This window comes from Schistocerca piceifrons, chromosome 8 (assembly GCF_021461385.2).
Source record: "Schistocerca piceifrons isolate TAMUIC-IGC-003096 chromosome 8, iqSchPice1.1, whole genome shotgun sequence".
NCBI lineage: Eukaryota > Metazoa > Arthropoda > Insecta > Orthoptera > Acrididae > Schistocerca > Schistocerca piceifrons.
In genome coordinates this window covers 192,100,212-192,127,528 of record NC_060145.1, presented here as the reverse complement: position 1 = coordinate 192,127,528, position 27,317 = coordinate 192,100,212, and the positions used below count along the sequence as shown (strand labels likewise).

The 27,317-nt window shown below is 40.2% G+C and overlaps 1 protein-coding gene across 1 annotated transcript in view; it reads right to left on the bottom strand.

Annotated features, from left to right (window-relative positions):
* The window catches only part of LOC124712174 (junctional adhesion molecule B-like), a 689,600-nt gene that overhangs the window by 429,237 nt on the left and 233,046 nt on the right, over positions 1-27,317 (bottom strand). The window contains exon 2 of the mRNA XM_047242468.1: positions 4,368-4,433. Within this exon, the coding sequence (XP_047098424.1) occupies positions 4,368-4,433 (66 nt within the window). The remainder of the gene's footprint in view (positions 1-4,367; positions 4,434-27,317) is intronic.

Here is a 27,317-nt window from a genome sequence, read left to right as displayed (position 1 = left end):
TTAGCAAATTATTATTAACATTTATACCCCATAATTAATTAATTATTGTAGATATGAAGACTATGAGCAGCGCAATGTGTAGATCGCTATAGATTACATGTAAAAACGGTGGTATATGCAGTTCTGTGTTAAAACTTTGCTGCACAGATGTAAACAAAGCAATTTGCGCTAAGTGGTGAAACTTTTCAAACACTAAAACTTGATTTACGGGCGATAGGATAATCCTAGAAATTAATGTAAAATAGTAAATAGAATGTACTATTTAGCGCGGTTCCGATAGTGTACTTATTTCTGTCGAGGGATGTATGTATCAAAATTTGTAACCTTAACTGTTGAGATTGGTACTTAAATAACCAAGTGGGTGCACATTCGAGCCTATATAACCGAGCGATCATCTTGGCCCGGGGTCAGTCGTTGGTCAGTCGTTTCGGAGGGTGAGAGGCGAGCGAGAATTTTTTTTTTAGCGCCGATTTATTTCGACAAAGAGTAATGTTTAATAGTGCAAGTGTGCAAGCATATATTTTGTGAACTGGGGGTGCTACGATTAATTGTGTGAGTACGAATTACGAGGTATACATCGGCGTAAGTGAACATGTGGCAATCTGTGATTTCGCGCCAAAACTGTTAGAACAAAGTGGACAGTGGAACTTGTGGTTCTGTTGGAAATGATTGAGTAATTTTCCTTTATAGCAGCCTACGTAACTACTATTGGGGGCTCGGAGTGAAATTATTATTAAAGTGAGACTGTAAACCGTCTTACCAGTGATAATTCCATTGTGTGAAAGAAGGGACGACACCAATAAACAGCGATTGAATTGTTTCGTGAAAAAATTATTTTGCTTTAATAATCGCCTAATTTTTGTTCCCTAGCGTAAACTGTACTCGTGTCTGAATAAATAATGAATTCAAAAACTATAACTGATGCGCGGTTGTGGAACAGTTTAATAATGCTCCTGAGACTTACGTGAGAGCCAAAATTTGCAATAATATTTTTAACCAGCTGGTGAGAACGCGTCAGTCGCACTTGTTCATTTACGGCCCCGTCGCATGGGCCATCAAGAAGTGTCAGATTGCGAACATCGTCGACATAGGCTTTCGGAGCCGAAGGCCCACTCGGGTAGTCTTGATGATTGCATAATACAAAGCTTTACACCTAGCCTGGGCCTGTCATCACCTACATTGGACTGTTGACGACTGTTGGTCGGACGAATCTCGTTTCAAATCGTATCGAGCGGATGGACATGTACAGGTACGGAGACAACACTATGAACCCATGCACTCTGCATGTCAGCAGGGGACTATTCAAGTTGGTGGAGGCTCTGTAATGGTGTGGTGCGTGTGCAACTGGACTGATATGGGACCCCTGATACGTCTAGATACGACTCTGACAGGAGGCACGTAGGCAAGCGTCATGTCTGATCACCTGCATCCATTCATGTCCGTCGTGCATTCCGACAGACTTGGGCAATTCCAGCAGGACAATGCGGCACCCCAGACGTCAATAATATCTATAGAGTGACTCCAGGAACAGTCTTCTTAGTTTGAACATTTCCGCTGGCCACTAAACTCCCCAGACAAGAGCATTATTCAACGTCTCTGGGATGCATTGCAATGTGCTGTGCACAAGAGATACGCACCCTCTCGTACGATTGCGGATTTATGGAATCCCTTGCAGGTTTTATGGTGTCAATTCCCTCCAGCAATACTTGAGACATTAATCGAGTCCATGAAACGTTGTGTTCCTGCGTTTGTGAGTGCTCGCCAGTTTCATTTTTTTAACAAGTACTGGATTTCTGTGAAAACTGACAGCTTGCAAGAACATGTGCTGAAAAGAACGTTTGATTCAGTTTCATTCCTGGTAATCAGTTTCAACTTAGATATCAGGGCATTTAAACCACTGGACAAATTGTTTCTTCTATATATATTCTTCCCTCTTATATACAGCTTTAAGCAAAAACTATATGAAAACAGGGTGCTCTTTTGTTTTTCTTTAGTAGTCCGTTTTAAAAGATAAAGGTTATATTTATGGGTTATCAACTTATGATTTGAACAGTACTCCGGAATATTAATCAGCAGACCTACCGATCACAGATACAGAATAAAACCATGAGAAGTATCTGAGGCTAATGTTCTCACAAACCCAGCAACTGAAGATATCTCTTCTGTACCCCTTACATTCATTATCTCAACCGATTTACCGGTTGATTCTAAGTGATTTTGTTTCCTAGTTCTGGTTTCATTTGCAGTATAAGTAAACAAGTCTCAAGGTCAAAGAGAGGGGTGATGGGATGGACACAGATGGGAGGTGAATAAAATGGACAGAGAAAGGGCGGAGGAGAAGATGGAGGGGATGGGCATAGAGGGAGGTGAGGAGGCGATGTGGACTGGAGGGAAGAGGAGACGGACTGTGAAAGTATATATTCAAAAAATAAAAGTTAGAAGATAAATCTTAAAAGTCGACTCACATCAACCGTGAATATAACTAATTAAATAAATAAATACTCTGTACAAACCCTGACAGCGGGGGAGAGTAGGAGAAGATGCACAAAGAGGTGGGAAAAGTAAGGAGGGGCAGGCGATGGAACGAACGAAAAGGGAGAAGGAGACTAGGACTTATATACAATTCCGACACATATTTAGCAATTGCGAAGCATTACCGGGTTACCTAGAAAATAAGTAAACACAATCATTTTCATTCTTTCACTAGATGCTCTCGGTACTCGAACGAAAATGTGAACATGATCAGTGTGTTATTAATAACCAAGTTATAATTATTATAAAGAACTTGGGTTACTTTGAGGCAAAGTGATGAGGCGAAAGAACCACTTCCGTCTGAAGGAGCGTACATAAAATCTCCGATCGTCTATCAACATTTCACGTTTTCGTGGTTTTTGGACACCACTCCTCGTTATTGCTCTTGTGGCCCGTCCAAAAGGTCTCATTCACTTTCCTCTCGTATCCTTGCCCAATAATTCACTCCTATTCGTAATTCCTCTATCAGGTATAAAACCCAAATTCCCATGTGGCCCTATCCTCTTGTTTTCTGTTTCAATTCTCAGCTGTCAGATAAATCATGCGTAATGAGAAAGTTCATAGTAGAGGGTGCATATCATTGACGGATTGGTCATCTCCGACAGTTTTATTAGTGCAGCATTGTGCAGCAGCAGATTGTATGAATCTGTGAGAACTGCATTAATGTTAGCCTCACCATTACCTTTCTGGAATCCTCATTCCTAAAATTAATATCACACGCTTACTGTATCTCTGTTTTACGCCTTCTGGTGTGACGCGTACTACAATCAAAGTTTTAATGCCGAGGAACTGAATAGAAATGAGCTTCTGTTATTAAGGTTTCGATGTCAGTCCTTCCCGACTTTGCTAGTTTAATTTGACACCTTAGTTTGCTCTCTATCTATTGACTTCGTAAAACGAAATCAACGGGAAACTCCTTCCCTTAGCGCCTTCGATAGGAGTCTTTGAGTACGATATACATCGGTAGCCGTATTTTGATTAATATTCATATTTAGAACATTCACGTCATTGTGTTCTTAAAAAGTCAGAGGACACTTAGCAATCTCATATGAATGTAGAGGTGCTAGTTACGTTTATCTACTTCACTCTCAGTTTCCTTCCAGATATTTGTTTATAGCTCCTAATCCTATTTCAACCACTTTTGAGAGGAGACTGCACATGTCTCAGGAAGAGAATTCGTTTTTCAGATATTTAACACTTTGACATTCAAAATATACATTCACAACTTCGTTTACACCTATGGGAAGAGACTTTTTTCCTATTAAATGTAATATTATTACTAAATTACAGAATGGCTTAGTTGTGTTTTGGGCTGTATTCAGCAGTTAGTTTTATGTTATCTTATGGTTCTGAAGGTTCACTTGAATTTTAAAATACTTGCCCCTGTGTATGAGAATACAGCATGTACCTACTCACAAAGGTGAACCCTCCCAAATAGCGGTGTGTTGGACGCCGCTTTCGGTATTCAGGGAAGCACGAGCGCCGGGATCGTGTCCGACTGGTGGACTGACGAGAGTCAGTATGCTGGTCCAACTCTACGTAGTTTTTTATGCAGTTTCCCACATCCTAATAGCTGAATACCTGCCTCATCCCCATGTCATGCCCCATTTACACAGCTGGCAAACATTTCGAAAACATTCTCAATCTTTTACGTGGAATAACATTAAACGCAGGCAGATGGTGTACACAAGTTATACGTCACAGGGCGAAAGGTACGGCGACAGAAAGTAATGAGTATTAACTGGTCACCATCTGTCACTAAAATTCGGATTAACATGCTCTGCCCGTGAAGATACTGGATAACACCAGGAGAAAGGAGGAAAAAGAAGACTTACCCGTTGAAGTAGCCACTGTGCTCTCAGGTATTAGTCTTGTGCTCGAAACATCTTCTTCACTGCCAACTGTGACAAAAGAAAAATAGTTACGAAGATAGGAATTAGAAAGAAACTAGATTTACATTTATTAAGAACATCTGCAGACACGTTGCACTACTGCTCCATTCTGTTAGAGATCATATGAAAGCCGTACCACAAAATCAGCAGATACAAGGTAAGTGTAGTCATAAAAGTCTGTAATTAAACTATCACTACTGAAAAATTTTCATTGCTAATTTTAGAATCCTAGTAGGGATGTGAAATGCAAAAGAATATTTTTAAAAGTTGCTATTGGTATTCAAGCACTGTGTAAGTAGATGACTAGGTCAGTCCAGCAGCTCTGTTCTGTAACATAGTTTTAAGGACATTAACCTACTATCACTTCGCACTTTGTTCCACTTGGAAAAGTGTAAATCGTTTTGCCACATTTTACCAGATCACAACATTTTGTCCATTAAGAGAAATGAAGTTGGGCAGAATGTAAGTTATCATTTTTTTCTTCGTATCCTGGAAACTAATCACAATATTAATTTTTTACTTGGAGGGAACAGAAGTTGATACTTCTGTTAAGAAACATAGGCAACCTAGAATAGAGTACTTGTTTCGGGACAGAGATTGCCGTTATGTACTTTATATGGAAAAAACTCAGATGACTGATATGAATAAATAACTTTTCTCCCGTTTTCTTTAGATGTACGTCTCTACTTTTGTGGGTGGGAATCGTCGGTCGTGGAAGGATTGTATGCGTCTTTCGTTGTAGTGTAGCAGAACTAACTGTCCCATACCATTATGGTGAAAGTTTCGGAAACTGTAGCAGGTCTTAAACGAGGTAGTCTAAGGTAAGGAAGCAATGGTCAGCAATAAATATTTATTGTACCCATGAAATATAAACTTTCACCTGATAAGACGTACTTCTGTTCATAGCTGCTGTTCAGTTTGTGGACCGTCAGACTCGATGCATGGATTAGGCCAACGCACAACATTTTTCTGCGTTCTCTCGAATGTCCCTGTCTTCTCTTGTACAATGACACAGGTCCAAAGACCATACCACCCTGTTACTCTTCAGTAATGGCTTCATGTAACTCCATAGTAAAGAGAACCACGGGGCTTAGATTTGGGAATTGTGAGAAGAGACCTTCCCTTACATTCCAGCCTATGGAGGAATCGTTCCATTGTCCAGCACCAACGTGCTGAAAGTTATGTCCTATCGAGGATAAGGGGACGTAATAGTTGCAACTCGACATGTGGCAAAGAACACCAACCTCCTGCATCTTAGAGACTGGACCTTCTCTCGCTACCACAATCACAGAAAAACAAAACACTTTACAGAGAGATCGCTATGTGACGCTGGATGGACTGTATTCTGAATGTAGGCAATCGAGACTTTTAATTACATACACTGGTGTGCAAAACTTAATGACGAAAGTAGCTTTGGCAGGATGTGTCGCCGTCAAGTAATGAAGCTCAAAACTTGGCCCATACATAGAAGGATCATAAATGATACGTTCATTCAAAGACTATAATCACAATAAAGTCACCCTAATTGATGTTGGTCCCCTGGACATTACGAAAGGCGAGACATGTTTCTTAGTTGTGTGTTAGATCACAACGGACGATAATACAGGGTGCTCCCATGCAAGCCACAATGTTGGTAAGGTGTTCCTGTGGTACGGTGCCCGTTCGTCAACCAGCGCGGATGGCAACTGAAGCATGATCTTTGGTGCACGTGGACGTAGCGCTCGCTATACGTCTCCCTAACGCAACCCACATGTTCTCGATGTGATTTAACCCATTCACAGCTCCAGACGTAAATATACGCTAATCGTTTCAGTGCTCCAGACGTATATATATTATTTTCTATAAAAAATACTTACAGCGGTTCCCTGCTACAGTCGTGTAGTTACGTATAACGCCGACAATCGGGCCAGCGATTCGGAGGTAATTGTTGCGCAAGTATGCAGTTTAATTGTTGGAATACTAGGAAATACCTGAACGACTATTGAATGCTGAATTCTATTTCTGCTGAGTTCATTCGTTTCGCTATATCACCTAGTTTGTGTGCGGCCGTTTCCGCGTTACCGAATAAAATGACACGACGTTACCGTCCGTTTACAGACGATGAGCTGCAGAGTATTCTAAACCAAAGTGACGACGGGGACATCATCAGGCCCAATCCAACTATTATGGATGGACAGATAATGACGACGACGAGCTGGCAGATAAATCTGTCACCACAAATATAAAAAATATTTGTGAACCAACAAACGTTGAACCAGTAAATGCAGACCCAGATTTTGATGTTATCGTCGATTCTCTCTCAGATTCCGAAGAAGAGCCCGAGCGTATGCCTGAAAAATCTCCAAAGAGACACAAAACAGTTGATTTTAGATGGAAAGACTGATTTCGACCCTAAAGTGCATAATTTCGACAACAGTGGTTCCCGTTGCAAAATCCTCGAGTTATGTGATTTATTTATTGTATACGACTGCTTCCAAGTTTTTTTTTTAGCCAAGCAATTGTGAGCTACATAGCTGAGCAATGTAATTTACATTGTGAACACCTTTGTAATGATGCCAGTGAAAAATCAAGACTGCAACGTTGGAAAAACACAAACAGTGACGAAGTTTACTGTTTCCTTGCTGTAAATTTTCTCGTGGCTCAAGTGAGAAAAAATGAAATAAATAGTTATTGGACCAATGATCAGATACTGTCTTCTCCAATGTTTGCGCAAATCATGCCGAGAGGTAGATACCTTCTGTTACTTAGAATGTTACATTTTGCTGATAACAGTAAGGACCCTGGAGATGACAAGATCTGGAAATTACGTAGAATTGTGGATCACTTAAGAAAAGTATTTCCAGGTGCTTTCTAAGCTTTTAAAAATTTGTGCATTAACGAAAGTTTAGTTTTCTTCAAAGGTCGTGTCTTCTTCAAGCAGTACTTTCCTTCCAAATGCCACAGATTTAGTGTACAATTTTTTGTGTTATGTGATTGTGAAACTGGTTATATTCTTGACTTTATTATTTATGTGGGTGTAGCAACAGACATAAAAAAAGAAACTGACTTTGGTGTAAATGTAGGAATACCTGGAGGCATTGTTCTCACTGTACTTGAACGTTACCTTGGTAAAGTCGCACATTATATGTTGACAATTGGTACACTAGCCCAACGTTATTTCCTTATTTGCATGACAGAGTGACTAATGCCTGTGGAACTGTGAGAAAAAACCACAAAGGCATACCTGCTTTGTCAAAAAAACTTAGAAAAGGCGAGATCGAGTTTATGTCAACAGATAAACTTCTTGCTCTGAAGGGCAGGACAAGCGGGAAGTGAGGATACTTTCAACTCTCCATACAAGCGAAATTACAGCGACTGACAAAATTGACAGAGCCAGGAATGAACCGCTGGCCGGAGTGGCCAAGCGGTTCTAGGCTCTACAGTCTGGAACCGCGCGACCGCTACGGTCGCACGTTCGAATCCTGCCTCGGCCATGGATGTGTGTGCTGTCTTTAGGTTAGTTAGGTTTAAGTAGTTCCAAGTTCTAGGGGACTGATGACCTCAGAAGTCAAGTCCCATAGTGCTAAGATCCATTTGAACCACGAATGAACCAAAAACCAAACCAGCTTGGATCGTAAGCTACACTGAAAATATGGGGATCGTCGACATGAGCGACGTGATGCTAAGTTCAGTAGAATGTGTACCAAAAACTGTAAAATGGTATAAAAAAGTATTTTTTCATTTGGTGGATCTGTCTCTGCTCAGTGCGCATGCATTATATAAAACTCAAACGGGACGAAATATTTCAGTATCTGATTTTCAACAGAAACGTATCATCCTAGAGATTCACCACCAACCGCAAACAGAGGGACGTCGTGAAAGGAGATCGGCTGAAGATGACAATCCCTTACGCCTAACCGAGCGCCACTTTATCTCGTTAATCCCAGGAACTTCAAAGAGAAAGGCCTCCCAGAGAAGGTGTATTGTATGTGCAAAACATGATAAACGAAGTGACACAAGATACATTTGTGTAAAATGTAATGTGCCTTTATGTTTGATTTTTTGTTTCGAGACATATCACACTCTGAAGTATTACTAATGTAATACGTTTTGTATTTTTTCTCCTAATAAAGTACGTTTTTTGAACAAAATAAGACTTTGTGAACAAAGATTTTAAAAGAAGGAAACGATTTACACCGACAATACTGGATTGCAGTTTAATTGTTGGAATACTAGGAAATACCTGAACGACTATTGAATGCTGAATTCTATTTCTGCTGAGTTCATTCGTTTCGCTATATCACCTAGTTTGTGTGCGGCCGTTTCCGCGTTACCGAATAAAATGACACGACGTTACCGTCCGTTTACAGACGATGAGCTGCAGAGTATTCTAAACCAAAGTGACGACGGGGACATCATCAGGCCCAATCCAACTATTATGGATGGACAGATAATGACGACGACGAGCTGGCAGATAAATCTGTCACCACAAATATAAAAAATATTTGTGAACCAACAAACGTTGAACCAGTAAATGCAGACCCAGATTTTGATGTTATCGTCGATTCTCTCTCAGATTCCGAAGAAGAGCCCGAGCGTATGCCTGAAAAATCTCCAAAGAGACACAAAACAGTTGATTTTAGATGGAAAGACTGATTTCGACCCTAAAGTGCATAATTTCGACAACAGTGGTTCCCGTTGCAAAATCCTCGAGTTATGTGATTTATTTATTGTATACGACTGCTTCCAAGTTTTTTTTTTAGCCAAGCAATTGTGAGCTACATAGCTGAGCAATGTAATTTACATTGTGAACACCTTTGTAATGATGCCAGTGAAAAATCAAGACTGCAACGTTGGAAAAACACAAACAGTGACGAAGTTTACTGTTTCCTTGCTGTAAATTTTCTCGTGGCTCAAGTGAGAAAAAATGAAATAAATAGTTATTGGACCAATGATCAGATACTGTCTTCTCCAATGTTTGCGCAAATCATGCCGAGAGGTAGATACCTTCTGTTACTTAGAATGTTACATTTTGCTGATAACAGTAAGGACCCTGGAGATGACAAGATCTGGAAATTACGTAGAATTGTGGATCACTTAAGAAAAGTATTTCCAGGTGCTTTCTAAGCTTTTAAAAATTTGTGCATTAACGAAAGTTTAGTTTTCTTCAAAGGTCGTGTCTTCTTCAAGCAGTACTTTCCTTCCAAATGCCACAGATTTAGTGTACAATTTTTTGTGTTATGTGATTGTGAAACTGGTTATATTCTTGACTTTATTATTTATGTGGGTGTAGCAACAGACATAAAAAAAGAAACTGACTTTGGTGTAAATGTAGGAATACCTGGAGGCATTGTTCTCACTGTACTTGAACGTTACCTTGGTAAAGTCGCACATTATATGTTGACAATTGGTACACTAGCCCAACGTTATTTTCTTATTTGCATGACAGAGTGACTAATGCCTGTGGAACTGTGAGAAAAAACCACAAAGGCATACCTGCTTTGTCAAAAAAACTTAGAAAAGGCGAGATCGAGTTTATGTCAACAGATAAACTTCTTGCTCTGAAGGGCAGGACAAGCGGGAAGTGAGGATACTTTCAACTCTCCATACAAGCGAAATTACAGCGACTGACAAAATTGACAGAGCCAGGAATGAACCGCTGGCCGGAGTGGCCAAGCGGTTCTAGGCTCTACAGTCTGGAACCGCGCGACCGCTACGGTCGCACGTTCGAATCCTGCCTCGGCCATGGATGTGTGTGCTGTCTTTAGGTTAGTTAGGTTTAAGTAGTTCCAAGTTCTAGGGGACTGATGACCTCAGAAGTCAAGTCCCATAGTGCTAAGATCCATTTGAACCACGAATGAACCAAAAACCAAACCAGCTTGGATCGTAAGCTACACTGAAAATATGGGGATCGTCGACATGAGCGACGTGATGCTAAGTTCAGTAGAATGTGTACCAAAAACTGTAAAATGGTATAAAAAAGTATTTTTTCATTTGGTGGATCTGTCTCTGCTCAGTGCGCATGCATTATATAAAACTCAAACGGGACGAAATATTTCAGTATCTGATTTTCAACAGAAACGTATCATCCTAGAGATTCACCACCAACCGCAAACAGAGGGACGTCGTGAAAGGAGATCGGCTGAAGATGACAATCCCTTACGCCTAACCGAGCGCCACTTTATCTCGTTAATCCCAGGAACTTCAAAGAGAAAGGCCTCCCAGAGAAGGTGTATTGTATGTGCAAAACATGATAAACGAAGTGACACAAGATACATTTGTGTAAAATGTAATGTGCCTTTATGTTTGATTTTTTGTTTCGAGACATATCACACTCTGAAGTATTACTAATGTAATACGTTTTGTATTTTTTCTCCTAATAAAGTACGTTTTTTGAACAAAATAAGACTTTGTGAACAAAGATTTTAAAAGAAGGAAACGATTTACACCGACAATACTGGATTTTTATCTCAATAATAACAGTAGACGGCTACAGTCGTATATATACGCACGGGGTGAAAGTAACGCGCACAGGGCGGGAGTCGCCGAGAGTAAATGCGCAATGAAAGGGTTAAGTCGGGAGAACGAGCAGGCCAGTCGAGTGGTCGCTCCAAAGGCTCCTCCAATTGCGCAGTTCGATGTCGCCGCGCACTGCCATCCATAAAAATGAACTGAGGTCCGAATGCACGGCTGAAAAGACGACTAGCGAGTATACCGTGTTCTCAGATTTGGAGCTCAGAAGGCTCATGCAACAATGCGCCACACCACACCATAACACCCAGACCACCAAAACGACCGTTTTCGACAATGTTCCTGCGTGCATTATGTTCGCTTACAAGCTGAGAGACGAGTACACGTAATGTACCCAGGAATACTGTTCAACAGGCATCGACGTGTGAGATGCATTGGGGAGACATCGCAGCACGTCCACACACACCCTTGGCCACCCAGCTGTTGTCAGCCGCACTGGTGGTGGAATGAAGCGGTCTACTACAAGAACTCCTAAACAACCTTGTGGCCAGCGTGAGAGCACGGTGTAGAGTATGCATTGCCGTCCGCGCTGGTCATAATCCCTATTAATAACCATTTTCCGTCTTTTGTAATGTCCAGAGGATCATCAAGGTGTCATTTTATTTCTTATCACTGCGTATTTCTCTCAGTTACCTTCTGTACCGTATTGCAGTTCTTTCCATGTATGTTTCATGTTTCATCGAGCTATGTTACATGGAAGTAACACATCATTAATAGCCCACTCGATTAACAGCCGTCAGTGTCTATACTAGTGAAGGTATCAACTTCGGGTCCCACATTACCACGGCGAGAGCGGCTTGGTTCGAGGTATCAAGTTCGGGTCCTATATTACAACGGCGAGAGCGGCTTGATTCGACTGTATCTCACTACGATTAAATGTAGGGCGCAATAATATCATATCTAACTCTTGATCATGTACCTGCGAGTACAAAACATTCGACGCTGTTATATCATGGCTGTTAGCCAAGTTATCTTTATCAAGTATTGTTAGATTTATTTCTGAGCTCTTTAGTCAGTTAAACCTAGTAAAGTCACACTAGTGTTTTTCCATTTTTGTAACAGATCTGATGACGACGGAAAGCCGGAACCGGTTGTATTGTTAATTACATAAGAAACTGAGATCGAGACGATTTCACTAACGAAATCTTTTCTGGTTGTCAGTCGACTCGTGACGCCGTGTTATCGCAATAATTTAGCGAGTTTCCTACTTGGCATTTTCTGGTCAAGACTACTTCGCCTGAAGATGACGAGTAGGAAACTCGTCGAAACTTTGCGACAACACGACGCTACAACTCGGCTCATCACCTGTGTATAATTTTATTGTTGTTGTTGTTGTGGTCTTCAGTCCTGAGACTGGTTTGATGCAGCTCTCCATGCTACTCTATCCTGTGCAAGCTTTTTCATCTCCCAGTACCTACTGCAACCTACATCCTTCTGAATCTGCTTAGTGTATTCATCTCTTGGTCTCCCTCTACGATTTTTACCCTCCACGCTGCCCTCCAATACTAAATTGGTGATCCCTTGATGCCTCAGAACATGTCCTACCAACCGATCCCTTCTTCTGGTCAAGTTGTGCCACAAACTTCTCTTCTCCCCAATCCTATTCAATACTTCCTCATTAGTTATCTGATCTACCCATCTAATCTTCAGCATTCTTCTGTAGCACCACATTTCGAAAGCTTCTATTCTCTTCTTGTCCAAACTATTTATCGTCCATGTTTCACTTCCATACATGGCTACACTCCATACGAATACTTTCAGAAATGACTTCCTGACACTTAAATCAATACTGGATGTTAACAAATTTCTCTTCTTCAGAAACGCTTTCCTTGCCATTGCCAGCCTACATTTTATATCCTCTCTACTTCGACCATCATCAGTTATTTTGCTCCCCAAATAGCAAAACTCCTTTACTACTTTAAGTGCCTCATTTCCTAATCTAATTCCCTCAGCATCACCCGACTTAATTAGACTACATTCCATTATCCTTGTTTTGCTTTTGTTGATGTTCATCTTATATCCTCCTTTCAAGACACTGTCCATTCCATTCAACTGCTCTTCCAAGTCCTTTGCTGTCTCTGACAGAATTACAATGTCATCGGCGAACCTCAAAGTTTTTATTTCTTCTCCATGAATTTTAATACCTACTCCTAATTTTTCTTTTGTTTCCTTTACTGCTTGCTCAATATACAGATTGAACAACATCGGGGAGAGGCTACAACCCTGTCTTACTCCCTTCCCAACCACTGCTTCCCTTTCATGTCCCTCGACTCTTATAACTGCCATCTGGTTTCTGTACAAATTGTAAATAGCCTTTCGCTCCCTGTATTTTACCCCTGCCACCTTTAGAATTTGAAAGGGAGTATTCCAGTCAACATTGTCAAAAGCTTTCTCTAAGTCTACAAATGCTAGAAACGTAGGTTTGCCTTTCCTTAATCTTTCTTCTAAGATAAGTCGTAAGGTCAGTATTGCCTCACGTGTTCCAGTGTTTCTACGGAATCCAAACTGATCTTCCCCGAGGTTGGCTTCTACTAGTTTTTCCATTCGTCTGTAAAGAATTCGTGTTAGTATTTTGCAGCTGTGACTTATTAAGCTGATAGTTCGGTAATTTTCACATCTGTCAACACCTGCTTTCTTTGGGATTGGAATTATTATATTCTTCTTGAAGTCTGAGGGTATTTCGCCTGTTTCATACATCTTGCTCACCAGATGGTAGGGTTTTGTCAGGACTGGCTCTCCCACGGCCGTCAGTAGTTCCAATGGAATATTGTCTACTCCGGGGGCCTTGTTTCGACTCAGGTCTTTCAGTGCTCTGTCAAACTCTTCACGCAGTATCATATCTCCCATTTCATCTTCATCTACATCCTCTTCCATTTCCATAATATTGTCATAATTTTATTAAAGATGGTGAATTATTTGTAAAGTACCAAATAAAATTACTGATCAAGTATTCAGCTGTCTGATAAAGAATGGTTACCGACGATTTCAGACATGGGTGTTTCACAGATTTCCATCAATCAATACATTGCTACCTCAACAGTTGAAAACACCACAACGTTTGAAAGAGGCCGAAGTTGCGAACGGCGGATAGTATTAGGAGTTAGGCATTGTAGTGCAGCGCTGAATAATTCACTTCTCGATTCCGACGTCTTTACTCTCCTCATTGTATTTATCTAAGTGTACATTCCTGAAGTAAGCCTACTTATGAATCTACTCCTACACAATACTGTGCCTTGTTTTCAAACTCGAATGTGCCAAAAATTCTTTGTGAAGGACATTGGCCTCTCTGTAGATTGAACGAGGTAGTTTGTCGTATGGCTCTGTCAACGGCACTAAGCTTCTTCTTCTTCGATTGACGCTTGTTGGGAACCTTTTCTCCGTACATTCGTTGTGCTATCCAGGTATACATCATCCTGAAACAGGCAGTACAAAAGTATCTGTAAGTTTCCGTAATGAGTGGGCGAGAGCTGGGCAGGTGGTCGCACGGTTTTGTTGTCACTCGCCGCAGCCCTTAGTCATTAAAAATTCCTATTGGGCTAAACTTAAACAGAAGAACGATCACATATTCTGGTTACGGCGTACGGATTTTATGGTTCCTTTAGATAGTTTTACGGATCTTTTTGGTATTTTTTGTAAGTTTACAGCTTGTTATTGATGTAATTAACTGTCATTACTTGCTGTGCATACAATCGCAACTATTGTCTGTTACCATTTAACAGTTCCACAATGTTATTACGTATAAATATTGAGACTACGTTCAAAGTTTGTGTTTCCAGTTCGGGTTCGTCTGAGTTTCTATTTAGTGTTGTTTGTCATAAAAATTGCGGAGTTGGTTGCCACATACGACAACCTAGCCCTGCAGGTTTTGTTAGTAACTTTTTAGTATTTTTTTTTTTAAATCGTAAAACTGCACAATGACGAAGTTTCTCCAGACGGTATGATTGTAGCACTGAATATGGTATAATAGCAGGGATTATCACTTCATAATACACCCGCTGATTACCAGAGCAGTTGTCGAACATTTGCAAGATACAGTAAGACAACTGCCCGAGATAAAACGGACTACGAAAAGATAGTTCATTCTTCCACCACTGTTGCTTGTGATAACGAGAAGGAAGTAAAGTAGTATGTTCCTTAAGCAGCCGATGTTTACTACAGTTTAGCGGCAAAATTAATCAGAATTTCGGCTTATGGTCTCTGCATGGCAATTATGTTTAAGTATTCTAAACCTTGGCAGGTAATGGGTGTACCAGACGTGACGGGTTCGCTGCATTTTTTTAAAAAGATTTCCCTCGCCTTCATTACGGAAATCAGAGGCGAACATCTTAACACGAGCTCCAACAGAAAAAAATCTTGATTCTTTTTCAATAATTTCACTGCAGTTTTCGGAAGACGTAATTACAAACTCTGTGAATATTGTAAAAACTACGTAACATGCTACACATTAGCAGAGACGACAGATAGAATAGTTGCTGACGATAAAGTTAAGGGAAACAGGAAACTGTACACTGAAAGTAACGACAGAGCGCACACATTATGTACCAAAAGCCAAATAACATTTATGGAAGTGAACATTTTGAAAGTGTGCTCGAAAGTGATTCGTCTGATACAGAAAACTTTATTCAGTACTCACTTAAATTACTAATTCAATGTCTAAACTGGTCTCCAATTGTATTATTGCTTTATCAATATCACTGTTTGATTTTATGTACTGAACACATTTTAATAATTTTTTTTCATAATATGTGGCCACAGTCATAAAATTTTTCTTTAAAGTCTGTACCGCCACTAGACTGTTTTTTAGTTGCAATGTTACATTTACACGATCATGATTTCGGCTTAAAATGCCATTTTCAAGTGGTTTAATGTTATACATTGCCGAAGATGGCATACTGTCGTACATTTTTAGTAAATAATTTTCCCATCTAAATAACCACTGCCAAGTAGCCGCAACATTCGCGACAGCCAACATGGAGGTGGTACAGGTTGCCACAGTAGTTTACCACACCAGAACTATATTTCTGAAGAGCTAAAGGTCGCTAAGACGTCAAATATGTAGAAAAAGAGCCAAGCGTACATAGAAAGTGGAGATGGGACGGGTTGTCATTGCAATTTACTCCACCAGGACTATTTTTCTGAAGAGCCATATGTTGTTATAACGTCAAATTTGTAGAAAAATATAGCTAAGCGTACATAGAAAGTGGAGGTGGGACAGGTTTTCATAGTAATTTACTGTACCAGAAGTATTCTTCTGAAGTGCCAAATGTTGCTATGACGTCAAATTTGCAGAACAATATAGCCAAGCGTCCGTAGGAGGGAAACGAATTTCTAAACACAAACTTTTAAAAATTTAAAAATCATAAATTATGAGAACTTTCAACTGTCTCCCACAATGTTCGATTGTCGACAACAACTCAAGTAGATTTAACAGTGATGCATGTCACCGTGTAACCTACGTATCACACACTGTTTAGTATCAACATAAGGCAAATTCAGTGTAACACACAATTTTTATTTTTGAAACATATGTGGTTTACAAACATATGGTTCGAACTACTCCTTAAACAACTCATGTAACGTGAAATATTCCTTTTCAGTCGCTGAATCTTTATCTAAATAAACCCAGGTAAGGATAACCTCGTAGCTCCACAGTTTTGATCTGTGAGATTTTGACGTCCAGTAAATGACTGTAGTACGGAGATAATCGTCAGTATGGTTGTAGTGCAAAGGAAATGATTTCAGTTTGTTTTGAAACCGATTTTCTTTCCTACCAGCACCTTTCATTAGCAAGGGAAAAACCAAATATTGTAGTGGCTGTATACTTTGACCGTTTCTTTGACAGAGTGAGAAGTGCTCTATTTATGAATATTATAATTGTTTTCTAATAGTGAGTAATCGTTTCTGTGGAAGCAAAGACGGATTTACTCCAGAAAATAAATCCATTTACCATTGATACTTCGAAGGTAAGGTAAGGCAATTTTATGACGTTTTATCACCGAACTCGGAAATCACCCGTAGACGGTATGTTTCAGAATATCTGCGCTACAACAATTCAGATTCAAGTAATGACCAGTACGCACATTCAGTTTTCAGGATTGTAAAATTTATTTCCCTCTGCTTCTATGTAACTAATGACAATATATCGTGCTCTGTTCAGAACTGAATGAACGATGTTTTCCCTAACAAGTGCTTAGTGATTGGCCATTTACCGAAAAGCATTAAATGTCAAGCGAGAATATTTCAATTAATCTTAAGGGTAAACACGGAAATTACATCCTTTTACAGCGAAGAAACTGCCACGAACAATGTCTTGGGGCTCATTTCATGACAGTGACCATTCTTTGGTAACCTAACACAACAACAAAAGTTGATAATCGGGAATTTGAAGCCGTTATTCCAAAGTACAATCTAAAAACCGATATTCCTTCCTCTATACTTTTCAAGTTGGCTGCCAAAGTGGCTACAGTTTAATGTCTTCGTACACAGATTTGAAACAAATAAAAGCTAGCACATCAGTGATATTAAAACGTATTCGAAGACAGAAGCTTGGTGTTACTCGATTCTGGCAATGAGCAGCAAGTATATGATTTCAGGTTCATTAAGTGTTGATACGAAAAGAGATTGCTAATGCTGGCTGATAAAGAGTTAGTGGTAAATTTTTCATCAATTTTTAATAGACCACATATCTACAAAAAGCTAGTTCCATAGCTACAAAATGTAGGAAAAGTTGACAGAGTGCATAGCTCATAGTTACGTGAAACTTAGAATTTAATTAACGTTCAGGAGGCTTTAACCTATAAGACGGCGTGCTGTGAACTGAAGAGCATGTCAGATAACAAATCAAACTGAATCACTGAAGTCAATTTCCAACTCTTTTGAGAGTAACCTAGGGACGTTCATAAAGAGCAAATTCTGTTGCTGTCATGAAGCATCTAATATCGAACATACACACAAAGTCTCCTAAATATGCTTCAAATTAATCTTCTATGCAGGCAATATTTTTTGACAGGTTATGAAGCCACCATTGCTAGGCGTGTAGCTGATGATTTTAATTCACAACCTATTGGTCGTTGCATTCGCATGAATACTATTTCTAAATTTAAAATACGTTACAAAGCAAATAAGTTTGGTACATCTTCAGAATTGAGTGTTTTCGTATGAAGAATTAAATGAGAAGATACTTATTTTGCAGCTCCTTAAATAATTCATTTCGACCATATTATCACTTTTGGTCAACAAGCATATGGTAGAGAAATACATAAAATTGTTAACTTACTTTGCTTGTGTCCACGTAGCACTCTCCGATGAAATTCCTGCGCTATTTTATGTGCAAGAATGAAAAAGAAAACAGGTCATCATAATATCCTCTGAGAGAAAAGCACCACGAAGGAATTATCCGAATGTGATTTACATGTACAGACAAAAAAATTATTTCAATTTCAGAAAAAAAAATTGCTTATTCATTGGGGCACAGTTCGAAGCTGGACTCATGATTGAAGACAAAATGGTTCAAATGGCTCTGAGCACTATGGGACTTAACATCTGAGGTCATCAGTCCCCTAGAACTACTTAAACCTAACTAATCTAAGGACATCACACACCTCCATGCCCGAGGCAGGACTCGAACCTGCGACCGTAGCGGTCGCGCGGTTCCAGACTGTAGCGCCTAGAACCGCTCGGCCAGTCCGTCCGGCTGACTGAAGACAGTTCACTCCAGTCAGTGAACCGAAGCCGTGTGTTTGGAGACGCCCCGTACAGCGTACAGATTCCAACCTGACAGTCTTCCGCCACAGTGCCCGACAACCAGGAGTGACGGCCTGGTGTTCCATTTCTGTTCTCAGCGGCGACTCTTTTGGTTGCCATTCGCCGCACCCCCACAGCGCAGCTGTACGTCACCATCCTGGGTGTAAATTTCATCATGACAATGCACGGCCACACTAGGCGAGAGTTTCTACTGCTTGTCTTCGTGCTTACCAAAACGTACCTTGGCCAAGAAACATCGCTGAAACCCTCCCCTATCAAGAACGTCTGGAGAATTAGAGGCAGTGACCTCCAACCACCTCGCGGTTCTGACGGTCTTACGCTCCAGTTGAGCGGAATTTGGCACGATATCCCCCAGGAGGACGTCCAATAAATGCATTAATTAGTGCTAAGCCGAATAACTGCTTGCATAACAGACATAGGTCGACTAACGCGTTACTGATTTGCTCAATTTGTGAAAACGCTGCCTCGAACAACGTCCTATTTTTTATCAAATTGTAATCATTCGCTTGTCTGTAGCTGTAGATCACATTTTCGGATAATTCCTTCGTGGTACGTCGTTTTAATGTCATAGAGTGTAGTATGTGTACAAATCCATCTTCGTTTTGCTGATAGGTGTCTATGAAGTTACTTCTTTTTACCACACCATCATACTTCACACAGTCATTCGTGAAAATTATCATACGTCCTCCCCTGGAGTTAGAAAGTAATAGTTATATCATAACTGTAATATTTGAAGAACAGATTACTTTTATTACGCTCAGAAATGTGTGATTAATGCTGGTAGTGTAATATTTCAACACTTATCTAGTTACACAAAAGTCTGACAGAAAGAAAACGCAATTCGAAAAGTTAGCAAAAATAACTACGTTATTTGTATTAAGAATATTTAATTATGAACTGCCGGCCGAGGGGGCCGAGCGGTTCTAGGCGCTGCAGTCTGGAACCGCGCGACCGCTACGGTCGCAGTTTCGAATCCTGCCTCGGGCATGGATGAGTGTGATGTCCTTCGGTTAGTTAGGTTTAAGTAGTTCTAAGTTCTAGGGGAATGCACCCGTGGTCTAGGGGTAGCGTCTTTGATTCATAATCAAAACGTCTTCGGTCCCGGGTTCGCTCCCCGCCACTGTCTAAATTTTGAGAAATAATCAGCATTGGCGGTCGAAGACTTCCGGCATAAGAAGTCAGCCTCATTCTGCCAACGGCCTTGTCAAAGAGGGCGGAGGAGTGGATAGAGGTTCAGAGCACTCTCTTGTCCTAGGGGTGGGAAATTGCCCCTAAAGGCGGAAGAATCAGCAATGATCAACGACATAAGGACGCAGAAGGCACTGGAAACCAATGCATTAAAGACACGTAACGTGTATCCACAGGACTTATGGCCTTTAACTGAAGAAGTGTCATGATGATCTCTCCATTGGCAAAAGATTCCGGAATAGTCCCCCATTCGGATCTCCGTGAGGGGACTGCCAAGGCGGAGGTTACCATGAGAAAAAGATTGAATAATCAGCGAAAGGATAACGTTCTACGAGTCGGGGCGTGGAATGTCAGAAGCTTGAACGTGGTAGGAAAACTAGAAAATCTGAAAAGGGAAATGCAAAGGCTCAATCTAGATGTAGTAGGGGTCATTAAAGTGAAGTGGAAGGAAGACAAGGATTTCTGGTCAGATGAGTACTGGGTAATATCAACAGCAGCAGAAAATGGTATAACAGGTGTAGGGTTCGTTATGAATAGGAAGGTAGGGCAGAGGGTGTGTTACTGTGAACAGTTCAGTGACCTGGTTGTTCTAATCAGAATCGACAGCAGACCAACACCGACAACGATAGTTCAGGTATACATGCCGACGTCGCAAGCTGAAGATGAAAAGATAGAGAAAGTGTATGAGGATAGTGAAAGGGTAATGCAGTATGTAAAGGGGGATGAAAATCTAATAGTCATGGGCGACTGGAATGCAGTTGTAGGGGAAGGAGTAGAAGAAAAGGTTACAGGAGAATATGGGCTTGGGACAAGGAATGAAAGAGGAGAAAGACTAATTGAGTTCTGTAACAAGTTTCAGGTAGTAATAGCGAATACGCTGTTCAAGAATCACAAGAGGATGAGGTATACTTGGAAAAGGCCGGGAGATACGGGAAGATTTCAATTAGATTACATCATGGTCAGACAGAGATTCCGAAATCAGATACTGGACTGTAAGGCGTACCCAGGAGCAGATATAAACTCATATCACAATATAGTAGTGATGAAGAGTAGGCTGAAGTTCAAGGCATTAGTCAGGAAGAATCAATACGCAAAGAAATGGGATACGGAAGTACTAAGGAATGACGAGATACGTTTGAAGTTCTGTAATGCTATAGATACAGCAATAAGGAATAGCGCAGTAGCCAGTACAGTTGAAGAGGAAAGGACATCTCTAACAAGGGCCATCATAGAAGTTGGCAAGGAAAGCGTAGGTACAAAGAAGGTAGCTGCGAAGAAACCATGGGTAACAGAAGAAATACTTCAGTTGATTGAGAAAGGTGGAAGTAAAAACATGTTCCGGGAAAATCAGGAATACAGAAATACAGGTCGCTGAGGAATGAAATAAATAGGAAGTGCAGGGAAGCTAAGACGAAATGGCTGCAGGAAAAATGTGAAGACATCGAAAAAGATATGATTGTTGGAAGGACAGACTCAGCATACAGGAAAGTCAAAACAACCTTTGGTGACATTAAAAGCAACGGTGGTAACATTAAGAGTGCAACGGGAATTCCACTGTTAAATGCAGAGGAGAGAGCAGATAGGTTGAAAGAATACATTGAAAGCCTCTATGAGGGTGACGATTTCTCTGATGTGATAGAAGAATATAAAGGAGTCGATTTAGAAGAGAGAGGGGATCCAGTATTAGAATCGGAATTTAAAATAGCTTTGGAGGACTTACGGTCAAATAAGGACCAAGGGATAGATAACATTCCATCAGAATTTCTAAAATCATTGGGGGAAGTGGCAACAAAACGACTATTCACGTTGGTGTGTAGATTATATGAGTCTGGTGACATACCATCTGACTTTGGGAAAAGCATCATCCACACAATTCCGAAGATGGCAAGAGCTGACAAGTGCGAGAATTATCGCACAATCAGCTTAACAGCTCATGCATCGAAGCTGCTTACAAGAATAATATACAGAAGAATGGAAAAGTAAATTGAGAATGCGCTAGGTGAAGATCAGTTTGGCTTTAGGAAAAGTAAAGGGACGAGAGAGGCAGTTCTGACGTTACAGCTAATAATGGAAGCAAGGCTAAAGAAGAATGAAGACACTTCCATAGGATTTGTCGACCTGGAAAAAGCGTTCGACAATATAAAATGGTGCAAGCTGTTCGAGATTCTGAAAAAAGTAGGGGTAAGCTATAGGGAGAAACGGGTCATATACAATATGTACAACAACCAAGAGGGAATAATAAGAGTGGACGATCAAGAACGAAGTGCTCGTATTAAGAAGGGTGTAAGACAAGGCTGTAGCCTTTCGCCCCTACTCTTCAATCGGTACATCGAGGAAGCAATGATGAAAATAAAAGAAAGGTTCAGGAGTGGAATTAAAATACAAGATGAAAGGATATCAATGGTAAGATTCGCTGATGACATTTCTATCCTGAGTGAAAGTGAAGAAGAATTAAATGACCTGCTGAACGGAATGAACAGTCTAATGAGAACACAGTATGGTCTGAGAGTAAATCGGAGAAAGACGAAGGTAATGAGAAGTAGTAGAAATGAGAACAGCGAGAAACTTAACATTAGGATTGATGGTCACGACGTCAGTGAAGTTAAGGAATTCTGCTACCTAGGCAGTAAAATAACCAATGACGGACGGAGCAAGGAGGACATCAAAAGCAGACTCGCTATGGCAAAAAAGGCATTTCTGGCCAAGAGTAGTCTACTAATATCAAATACCGACCTTAATTTGAGGAAGAAATTTCTGAGGATGTACGTCTGGAGTACAGCATTGTATGGTAGTGAAACATGGACTGTGGGAAAACCGGAACAGAAGAGAATCGAAGCATTTGAGATGTGGTGCTATAGACGAATGTTGAAAATTAGGTGGACTGATAAGGTAAGGAATGAGGAGGTTATATGCAGAATCGGAGAGGAATGGAATATGTGGAAAACACTGATAAGGAGAAGGGACAGGATGATAGGACATCAGCTAAGACATGAGGGAATGACTTCCACGGTACTAGAGGGAGCTGTAGAGGGCAAAAACTGTAGAGGAAGATAAAGATTGGAATACATCAAGCAAATAATTGAGGACCTAGGTTGCAATTGCTACTCAGAGATGAAGAGGTTAGCACAGGAAAGGAATTCGTGGCGGGCCGCATCAAACCAGTCAGTAGACTGATGACCAAAAAAAAAAAGTTCTAGGGGACTGATGACCTCAGAAGTTAAGTCCCATAGTGCTCAGAGCAATTTGAATTTTTTAATTATGAACTACAACATTTGAAAAGAATTTTAATACCTCTGCTAAAAAGTAAGAATTCTCTTTTTATTAGGCTGGTTTAAGTACAAATTATTTCTTTGTCTATAAACTGAAAAATCCTGTGTCAATGTATCATCCAGTTATCCGCAGAACTACAGTTAAGTGTTAGTGTGGTCTAGATTGCGAATCCTGGTATGATGTCAGATTCTGTGGTATTGACTACCTAACTATGAAGCTATCTGAAATTCACGTTTTACCTCGAGTCAGTTTTACGGTAGTTGGAATTACCGTCAATGTTTGATATTGATTTTTAAATTTAGGACCAGTTAACAATGACTTTTTCTGCTCTTTAAAGAGAGAAGCTTCCATAATCGTACGTCTAACACAAGGGTGATAAACCCAAGGTCGTACTTTGAACGTACCTCAGCTTCATTTCACAATGTTCATCTTCTAGTGCTGCAGAACTTCTTTAAATTTGGTATTTTCTCCCTAGAGCGAGGCTATACATAGGAACTGAAGTACTCTGAGACACCGTAAATCCTTTCGCAGAGAAATATAAGCATCTTTATTATGTGGATAATCTTCGCATTAATTTCATACTAGCACACAATATTCTTAACCTTCACACTGTTTGTAAAATGTGCACTCATTCAAGATCTGTGATATAAATTCAGCAAATCAGTGTTAGGTTAGAGATCCGCAGTAGGCATAGTATGCTCTCTCTATCTACTCCTTCGCGTGCGAGCCGTCTACTTTCCATGCATATAAATGCATATTGCGCTGTCCGCGTATTGAAAAAAACGCGCCCGTTTCTGTAATCAATATAGCTCCGGATCGCGGGGGTCGCTGTTTCCGCTTATCTATATTCAAGTTATGCAGATTTATGCATGTTCCTCTAGATGTACATTTTAGGCGGAAAAAAATGTGTGCCGTGTACGGCAAAAGCCCCATAGCCCTTTTTCCTCGGCGCGGTAATGCTGAATTATTCTGACACTGCGCGATGTTAACAAGATTGGTGCTCGAGAAATGAGGTGGGTTTTAGGTCGCGCTTATAATTAGCTTGCCTCAGCTATGGCTTTCTTGATAAAGCATTCACCTACGTGAAAGTACGGCGGAACGTCATTATACGTAACAGGCGAAGAACTCATTGCTGGATGCCAAAAATATACAACACTTGGAGTACGTTCGTTGGGTGATTCTCTTTCTGTAGATTTAGAGAAGCCACAGGCTTTTGAATAACTCTGTGGAAGTGTTTCGGGGAAACATGAAGTACTTGTGAATTTTATTTGAAAATGGTAATCAAAATTTTTAGGTTTATTAACTGTGACCTTTCGACGCTTGCTTCGTGCTAAGTCCATTACTTTCTTCCGCTTGGACAGTCATGATTAAGTTATCGGCTTACAGTATCATAATTGTAGTGTGTAAATAAAACACAGCGAACAATAAAAATGTATGAAACAAAAGGAAGGGAAATTAATTCGTAGGTTTCCATGGGTGGTACTATGACCGAATACCCTAAATGACTTCGTTCAAGAAGGGAAACGTTACTGGAAACAAGAGGAGGAAGAGCTCAAAGACGAAATGATAATTGTTTAATAATTCATTTTCAGACCTTATAACAGGTTTTTAGCACCTTAGAGCGGCGTGTTTATAACTAAATATGACATATACGATGATGACAATTGACCTGAATCAACATGGGGTACAGTAATATTTCTTGAACTTAGTTTCCACATGCCACTAAAAAAGGCGCTCTGTTAACGCTTGATTACATGAGACTTTAACTTCACACTAATATTTTATGTTGGATCTTATAGCCTTGATAATAAATGCAGCTAACAGTTACTAAAATGTAAAATGTAGCAAATAAGCAAGCACACACATACAAACACTCACACACGCAGGGTGATGATAAAGACAATCTGTAATGAGAGATGCACAAAAAAATCTCACAACAAGGCAGAAAAGCTTTGTAGAAGTTGCACGCAGCTACCTTTGCGCAAAATGTTGTGCATACTGAAAGACCAACAAGGCAATACAGCAATTTGTCATGCTACAATTACTTCAGTACTTAATGCTACATCTCGTTTTCTCTGTTGCATGGGACAATGAGGAGCACTGAAAGCACCTTACTTAAAGCAGTTGAATATCATCAATATCAGTTCTTTGGGAGCGTGCTGTGACAGGCAACTCCAAGTATTGCAGAGCACTGTTACTATTCCGTTACGCCGAAGACAGCGTAATTTATTGGGTTTGCCAAAACAAGTTATTAAACAGCTTATTAGATGTACTGCATCTGTTAGTAGACCCTTCCGTTTTCACCCGTATGCAGTGTAATGAGACGTCGGGACTACACACCTTAATAAAATTAGGCTGGGCACCAATGCATTTAAGACTACTCCTGCTGACAGTTTCTTTGCTATTTAACAACGGGCAGAACCTCCTTATGTCAACATGCCACAGACATCGACGTTAAGCACAAATGTTCACCGAGTGATCGAAAGACTTTTCCTGAGTCTGCTGTGAACAGTGAAGCATTCTGACTCTGCAAAAAGGCTGCCATTTGGATATTGGTGCAACTCATTTCAGTGATTTGCGTTAAGTAGGCAGCAGATCACATTATAGACCAATCTGGACGCATATAATTATATTGGATGTGGATGATTTTAGGATATAATGTATTTCAGATACGTTTCAGATAAGCAGCAAGTGATATATGTCGATGCTCTACAGAATAAAGAATCACATGGATCACTTCCCCAATCACATTGTCAGGAATCGTTAGTTTGATGAATACGTTGTGAATAATGCAGAAGTATACATTATAGTGACAGAAATATGTTTTTGCTCACTTTCTGTTACAGCTGTAAAGAGAAGGCAGAGTAAGATGACGAATCGTTTATTTAATGGGATCGCCGAAAGAGAGCAGCACTTGAGAAACTTGCCTTGCTAGGTGGTATCACTCCACGTCTGCTACCAACACCATTTAACAGTGAGACACCATAGTTAATGTTTACACGCATGTTCGTCGTAATACTTCAGTGCATCGAAATAACATCTAAACTACACGTGGTAACTTTTTCCATCCTGGTTTAAGTTTTGTCATAAACTATAAACTATGCCGTTTCTTTAATATATATAGCAATCTTCAAAGAGAATTTAGACCGCCACTTGTATTGTATCATCTGTACCTCCATTATGTTTTATATTGTATCACTCGCGGCTGAAGAGCAGCGTATTATGCTGCTGACAGCCCACCTTTGTACAAGGTGTTCAAAATAACAATAAAGAAAAAAAATTCGTCATCTTATCCGAACATTTAATAAACTATTTTAATAATCTTTTCCGTTTCATTTGCAGTATCCAACATAAGTAATAAGTACAAAAGGAAGACCAACAGACAGCAATTGCCGCAGGAATGTATGACCCTAGCTGTGCAGGAGGCAAGAACCGTGCCGCAGTGTACGCAACTGCGGAAAAGTACAATCTTCCAAAATCTACAGTGTTACGCCTAGGAAAACTCCAAACAATAAAGTATTTTTAAATGTAGTATCTCAGTTTGAAGTTGGGGGCACCACAGGAACTAAATATAATGGCCTTTAATTAATGTATTACGTTCGAAATAATTAAATTCTGTTCATTTTTCAGAATATGCCGACCAGCACTAGACGGTTTCGATATACATTCACTATCAGATGCAAAACATCAAGAAATATGTCCAGAACTTGGATAGAAGAGCTGTCGGTTTAATAAGGGAACAGTTTGCAAAACTCACCTTTGACTAAGTTGAAATATTGCAGATTCCACACCGCTTCGGCAAAGAATAGAAGAAAGTGGGTAAAGACTTCATCGAGAGCTTTAAGAACAGCTTCAAATTTTCGCTCAGAAAACCGAAAGCTACATCTGCAGCCAGACTGTCAGCTTTTCACAAAACTAGCTCTGATGCATTTATTAATCTGTACTCACTAATTGTAGCTGAGAAAAACTGTGAGTCTCATTAAATTTATAACGTCATCTAAAATTTGATTGTCTTAAGCCCAAAAGGAAATCGCGGTGTTATCAAATTATGTTCTTCTGAAAGGAATGTGAACGTTAGAGTAGCATGCAGCTTCAGTGTTACTGGTCATTATGTTCCACCTATCTTCATATTCTCCATTGTGGGGATGCAGCAGCACTTCG